Source organism: Myripristis murdjan, chromosome 15 (genome assembly GCF_902150065.1).
Source record: "Myripristis murdjan chromosome 15, fMyrMur1.1, whole genome shotgun sequence".
NCBI classification, from domain to species: Eukaryota; Metazoa; Chordata; class Actinopteri; order Holocentriformes; family Holocentridae; genus Myripristis; species Myripristis murdjan.
The window spans coordinates 13,992,820-13,999,909 of NC_043994.1; the positions used below are offsets into that span (position 1 = coordinate 13,992,820).

General features: G+C 42.7%; 1 protein-coding gene across 2 annotated transcripts in view; it reads left to right on the forward strand.

Moving 5' to 3' along the window:
- bicc1a (BicC family RNA binding protein 1a) overlaps window positions 1-6,836 on the forward strand; it is a 58,506-nt gene extending 51,670 nt beyond the window's left edge. For both annotated transcript variants that reach the window (XM_030070929.1, XM_030070930.1), the window contains exons 14-21: window positions 668-821; window positions 1,329-1,488; window positions 1,601-1,640; window positions 1,757-1,911; window positions 2,218-2,380; window positions 3,445-3,608; window positions 4,111-4,210; window positions 5,867-6,836. In XM_030070929.1, the coding sequence (XP_029926789.1) occupies window positions 668-821; window positions 1,329-1,488; window positions 1,601-1,640; window positions 1,757-1,911; window positions 2,218-2,380; window positions 3,445-3,608; window positions 4,111-4,210; window positions 5,867-5,994 (1,064 nt within the window). In that variant the 3' untranslated portion in view covers window positions 5,995-6,836. The remainder of the gene's footprint in view (window positions 1-667; window positions 822-1,328; window positions 1,489-1,600; window positions 1,641-1,756; window positions 1,912-2,217; window positions 2,381-3,444; window positions 3,609-4,110; window positions 4,211-5,866) is intronic.
- The last annotated feature ends 254 nt before the right edge of the window (window positions 6,837-7,090 follow it).

The following is a 7,090-nucleotide window of genomic DNA, read 5'->3' on the forward strand; positions in this document are numbered from 1 at the left end:
GCTCTGCTCTGTGGAATGAGGGAGTGCAGGGAAAGTGGTCAAACATTAAACCCCAGAGAGCTTCATTAGGTTGACTGACATCATATATTTTATTCACAGGAATGCACACATGCGCATTCAAGCAGTCTTGATCATACACACATGCATATGCAGAAGCAGACGGAGTCACCTATACACACATTCTCGTGTTTGTACTCGCGTAAGCATGCATACACACACAGACACAGACACACTCTCAGACAGACGCCCACACATCCTGTTACACAGAGCAGGTTGCTGGCAGGCTGAGAGTAAGTGGTAAGGGAAAAACCTCTGTAATTATAACTGCTGTGTTTTTAATTAATCCAAGTGCCAACTGAGACTTTTCACAGTTACATGCATGCACACATGCATACACCACGGAGCCACACACACCCCTTTTATACAGTGTGACTCAGTCACAGGTGCTGAAAGCAGACTTTGCTAAACTATAATAAATGGCATAAAATGGAAAATGAGGAGACACTTTAAAAATGTTTCCTCTTGGGTTGTCTTAGCGCTGCAGGAGTACCTCTGGAAAGACTGCGGTGACCTCTGTGTCTGTGCTTTCACACTATCTAGTTGTTAAACAGCTACGCTAGAATAAAATTAAAGCATAATAGAATGTGTTTTTGTGTGTTTCCTCCAGGCTCTGACACATTTGTGGAAGTGGGCATGCCCAGAAGCCCATCTCACTCAGCCAATGGGAATGAGCTGAAGCAGATGCTGGCTTCATGTAAGACGTCATCAGGGAAACGACAGGCCGTGGAGCTGCTGCAGGGCACCAAGAACTCTCATCTACAGTATGTTGGAATCTAAAGGTCACATGTAGCCCATCCTGCTTCGGCTTATCTTCCCTCTCTAAATATTTTGACATATTTACAAAGTAAAGGTGACCGCAGACAGCCAGGAATCAAAGTGCAGAAAGTGTAGTTGAACCTAGATCTATGCGGTGGGTTTATACCGAGCGTTAAGAGGTGGACAGAGAGGAATCATAATGCAGAGGATTCTACAGACAGAAGAGGTATGGATTTTACAAATTGGCTGCCATAAGGATAGGGCCACATGGTCTCATCCTAGACAGCAAATCGTTATCTTACAGCAGTGTGGTTATTATAAAACCTTAAGAATAAAAACTTGTACCCGGTCAAATCGGAGAAGACAGTCATAATGAGAAGGTGAGCATTGACAGGGGTGTGCAATGTCTGGTTTCTCTATTGGAAGTAACTAACTCTGGGGCCTTTGCACCTTTTTTTAGGCTAGTCCTCATTGCTGACATCACTATCTGTATTTCCTCACAATGCCAACAGTTCTGACTGCCTGCTGTCGGATGCTGAGTCCAGCTCCTCTGACAGTCCTGTGGCAGATAAGAGGGCGCCAGGCAGCGAGCGGGCAGCAGAGAGGGCAGCACAGCAGAACGAGAGGGAGAGGATCAGGCTGGCACCACAGTCCTCCTTTGCTAACATGCAGGTACATACGCTCACACACACACACACACACACACACACACACACACACACACACACACACAGAGTCCTGGTAATAAGGCATTGGGGAATATAACTGTCTGCTATCTTTTCAGGCATTTGACTATGAACAGAAAAAGCTGTTGGCAACAAAAGGTAAGTGCTGCTCTGTCTTGTTGCCCAAACATAATATTGCATTATGTTCATTGCACAGTCCGTCTGGATAGGAGCTTAAGTAATGTGTGTTTCACTGTGTGTCTGTGCTCTCACAGCGATGTTGAAGAAGCCTGTGGTGACTGAGGTGCGGACCCCCACCAACACATGGAGTGGTCTGGGCTTCTCCAAGTCCATGCCTGCAGAGACCATCAAGGAGCTGCGCAGGGCCAACCATGTTCCCTACAAGCCCAGCATGAGCACCACCTACGAGGTCGGTAGTGCAAGGCCTTTGTGTTTCTCCTCACTGTATAAAATATATCACCACCTCCAGCATTTTCTTTGGGTATGTGTGTATTGTTAGAAAGTAAGTGTCTTTGTTTTGTGCAACAAAGAGAGTATGACATTATATGGCACGTAGAGGTGCAATGCAATCACATGGAAATGGATCTGAAGTTGGTTAATGTTGACAGGACAAGGATGCTAAGTGAGATAACAGGTTCATGCACACATACTACAAACAGTCGCTCAGAAATGTCATCCGAAATGTGTGAATTGTCTTTCTGTCTCTCTCCCACAGGGTTCCCCGCTGTCCCTGTCCCGCTCCAACAGCCGGGAAGGCGTGGGGAACGGCAGTGACTCAGACAACTGGCGAGAAAGGAATGGCAGTGGTAATGGCCTGCCAAGCCACACCGAATTCCCCACCACTGTCAGCAGCCCCAAGAGGAAGCAGAACAAATCTGGTCAGTTCAACATTTTCTCTCTATCTTTTTTTTTTTTTTTTTTTTTTTTTTTTTTTTTTTTTTTTTTTTTTTGGTTGTAACTGTACTACAAGACAAGCAGTGGTGATCACTGAACAGCACATTGACAGACTATCCATTTGGAAGCACGAAGAATCTCTGCAAGTTAATTGGCTGTTTTCGGGTACCATCAGAAATTACACAGTATCCTTCAGCAAAGAGCAATAAAACAGCTACTATGAATACAGTTGTCCCTCGCTATAACGCGGTTCACCTTTTGCGGCCTCGCAGTTTCACAGATTTTTTTTAGTGCAATTTTGCATGCTTTTTTTTTTTTTACTGGACTTATTTTTCTACGAAGGTTTGAACTTTGAGAGTGTTTAAACAAGAGAGAAAAGAGAGAAAATGTTAATGCCTGTCTGAGAAAAGTGGATAAAGTGTGTAGTGAGGGATTTTACAGCCTTAAAACATCTATAATAATTGTAAAAAATAAAGCTGACTACTTTGCGGATTTCGCCTATTGCGGGTTATTTTTAGAACGTAACTCCCGTGATTAACGAGGGACCACTGTACTGTGATAATATTGGTTGGGATGTTTGCAGAATTTATGATGTTCATCTGTGTGTATTTTTCTGTTTTTTATTTTCATTTTCATTTTTTATTTAAACTTCAAAAACTGTAAAACTTGAAGGAAACTGACACTTTTTGACATTTATTTTTTAAATAGGTGTTTGACAAGACATGTGAAATTAGTTAACAAAGTGAAAGTAATATGACGTCATTTTGTTTTGTATGAGCTGTAAATAATGCCTCTGTACTAATGATGAAGTATGGGAGAGAGTAAATGAGGTGCACACTTGAGTGAAAACACAACCCACTGAAAAGTGAACTGTTTTTTAAATTTTTCATGTCATCACAACACAATGGCATCAACTTTGGCAAATTACGTGTGTGCATGTGTAATGAAGGGTGCAATGAGTCATTCAGCTAAATGTGAATGATTGCTTGGCCCTTTTTTCACTTTTTCAATTTCTAATATATTTTTGCCTTGATCGTTCAATGCACAGCTGCAGAGCATTACCTCAGCAGCAGCAACTACATGGACTGCATCTCTTCAGTCACTGGCAGCAACGGCTGCAGCCTGAACTCCTCCCTGAAAGGCTCAGATCTGCCGGAGCTGTTCAGCAAGCTGGGCTTGGGGAAATACACAGATGTCTTCCAGCAACAAGAGGTAGAGCACAAGGACACATGCGGTTATAACTGTGGATCCCAGTGACATGGATAAATTATGTTTTCCACAAATAGGAAGAATTAGCCACTTTTAGTCTTTAAGTAGTGAAACTAGGAGGATGGTTAATACCTCTAATGCAAAAAGATTTAAGCAAGATTTTGATTCAAGCTAATAGTTGCGTAGAAATGTCTGGATAAGCTGTGGAGCAGTAAAATGGCTTTACAATACACGCACACTTCAGTTTTTGTACCCTTGCTTAAGAAGCCAGAATATTTAGCCTAACTGACAACTCTTAACCCTTCCACACCCTCCTCACAATTATAAAGTGGTAACGGCAAGTGGTATCCGAGTATTTTTAGTCAGATATAGGCATCTTCATACAACATTTGCAAGGCCCTTTTTCCATCAAGGCCACGGTTATGGTTGATGGTTGTCACTGTATTTATAGTAGTTGCTGGCATCTGGTAATTTTGGTGTTGACTGGGCTTGTTGTCGTTTGCAGATTGACCTCCAGACATTCCTGACTCTGACAGACCAGGACCTGAAGGAACTGGGCATTACCACCTTTGGAGCCCGCAGGAAAATGCTGCTTGCCATCTCAGGTACAGAGGAGTTAAAGAAAGTGCAGCATTATTGTGTTTTATTACTGTGTTAAAAGAGAAGTCCCATATGCACATGGTTCTGTCCTGGTGGCTCCATTGCCAAAGGTGCAGACTGTGTAATCTGACCTAAAGCATTTGTCATATGTGATCCCTCCTCTCTCCATCTTGCTTTTCTCTCTTGACTGTCTACCATGTCCAAAAAAGGCAAAATTTATAGAATACCAATAACATAGGCACAGCAACATACACACCACCTCTATCTCAGGATGTGTGTAAATGAAGCGTTGGCACCCAGTTCCCCTCATTTCTTCCTGGCAGTGTCGGAGATCTGGTTGATCCCAATGCGCTGCCCTGATAATCGCGGCTGTCAGCTCGAGTGGAGTCCTGCCAGCACGCTCCCGTTGAAGGCGGTGCGAAATTGGCTTATGTGTTTCATTAACGTTTCCTATTTTGTCTGGCTCTGCCACAAGCCGGACTGGAACCCAGCTGCGCATTCAGCAAAAAGTGTAATCACACATGCACTCCAATGGTTGTCCAAAACTGAAACAGAAGAGGGAATCTCTACTGCCATCCGTTGGATCTGAAAATAAGCGTCCTTTTTTTGGTTGGTGCAATGGAGTTGAGAAGTTCAAGGCAGTAGTGCTGCTGTGATTTATCTTGTAAACAATCAAAAAAACATGCAGCAGTAATTTGCACCTCAGGGGTAAATAGGATTAGGACATTCTTCTCAGATGAATATACTGGTGTTGCTCCAGCCGCCTCCCCACGCTGATGCACTCTGTCCTGTTGTTGCCCTGGGTGTAATGGGAATGTAATGGGTGTCACACTTCATTACTGATGTCATACTTCAGACATGGTAATAACTGGAGTTGTTAGACTGCATACGTTAATCTTGCTAATATTGGGATCACAAGCTTCCTGTCATGGATATTCTGTAAATGTTGAGTTTTAAAAATCCCAGACCAGAGCCAGGGTTAGAAGTGAGATCTATGGGGGGAAACAGCCTGGCCAGGACTCTGATTATTAAGGAAGTAGAGTGGTCCAAGGCCAGAATTGGTTTTCACTGCCTCACTCCTCAGCCAAGTCTGGGTCAGCTCTCATGACTGCTGACGGACTCACAGGCTCACAAACAGGAACACGCACCATTCCATTTTCTGCCTCGTTGTCTTTCTGTGTTTCTGCCTCTCATTATGAAGAGATAGAATGCCAGTCAAGGCAATCCAGGTTTTCACTTCCTGCGTGTCTGCCAATAAAAAGAGCAGCTGGAGCGAGCTGCCTGTCTCCAATAATCAAACTGAAAGTTTTTGCTGGCAGAGACAGAAACACAGCTATCACATGAATAATTCAGAGATGCCAGTGTGTTCTTTTGACATTTTTATGGAGGCATTTTGTCCAGGCTGCCATGTAAATCCAGATGGACACAGGGGTTTTTGTTGATGTGAGCAATCGTATAGTGATTTGAATCCAATTTTGTTGTCATTGTTGATCAATTGAGGCTATAAAGAAATGGTAACATATTCCCTGATGGTATTTCCTTCAGTCGCTTTGATCTGCTGCAGCTCCCATAACAACTCTGGCAACATCTACAGATGTAAACCTTATTTGTATCATCTTTGCTGCTGCTGAGGTTGGGGAATTTTTTTTTCTTTTCTGCAGAACTGAACAAGAACCGGAGGAAGCTTTTTGAGCCGCCCATCAGGTCCTCTTTCCTGGAGGGGGGCGCGAGCGGTCGCCTCTCTCGTCAGTTCCATGCTGACATGGCCAGCGTCAGTGGGCGATGGTAGGCGCCTCCAGACGTCCAGGCCACCCAAGAACCGTCCATGATAGAGACCCAGCCTCCAGTGTCTTTCTCTGCGCTACAGTAGCCCAGGTTTCTGCCTCCCTGTCTACAAGTGGCCGTTCAACCTCCTCCAGCTTAAGCTGAATAAGACTGTTTGAATAGTTGCCATTGCCATATATAAAAAGCCATAGTTTTACCTGAATTACCAATAAGAAGAAAGGGATTTCTCAGATATATGAGGTTCAGTGTTCACTCCTTATAGAGCCAATAAGTCTATCTGGAGCATTTATGTATGAAGGTTATTGTTATAGTTATGAAGGAAAGGGTACTGTCCAGTATTTTTGTCCACTTTTTGTTGAAGGGAACAGGCAGAATGATTAGTACAATCATTTTACACATTGATACTGTTTGCATTTATAGTATGCTGTTGTATCAATGACATGCACTTTAACAATACTAGACTTTTGCCTGTGAAAGCCTGATTCCTTTGATTGGAATAATAACTATGCATTTTTGTATTGACTCAAAGCACAGATGCATTTTGTACTAAAGCCAAATGGAAGCACTTAGCCGGTGAGATTAGGGCGCTAAAAATGAAGTAGATAATCGGTCAGCACACCAAAGTGGTAACATCATCAACTTTAAAACCTATACCAAAGGAAAGTTATCATTGTGGCCTTTGACCTTTGGCTGCCTTCAGTGTTTTGATTGGTGGACATTCCTCTGAGGTCAGTTTTCGTGTCCAGCAGCAGCCACAGTTCTGCCGCCTGGTTTGTCTGTCTATGTATTTCTGAAAAAAAAAAAAAAAAATCAAAAAAAAAAAAAAAAAACAAAATCAAATATTTTGTACTCACATTACAATTTTATTTTTAATTTTTATTATCATTTTAGGGGAACGGGAGGGATGTTTAATGGTAAGCAGTTTACATATGTATGTTTTCCTTTTTTATACGTTCATGTGTGAGTTTCTATGATTTTGTAATTAGATTATTAGTATCTTTAGTATCTTTTTTTTTTCTTGCCCCTTAATCTGTGGAGCCGTTATATGGCTGTGCCATTAGACAGCAGCAGAGAGATGAGGCAGTTGGGCTAAGCATTAT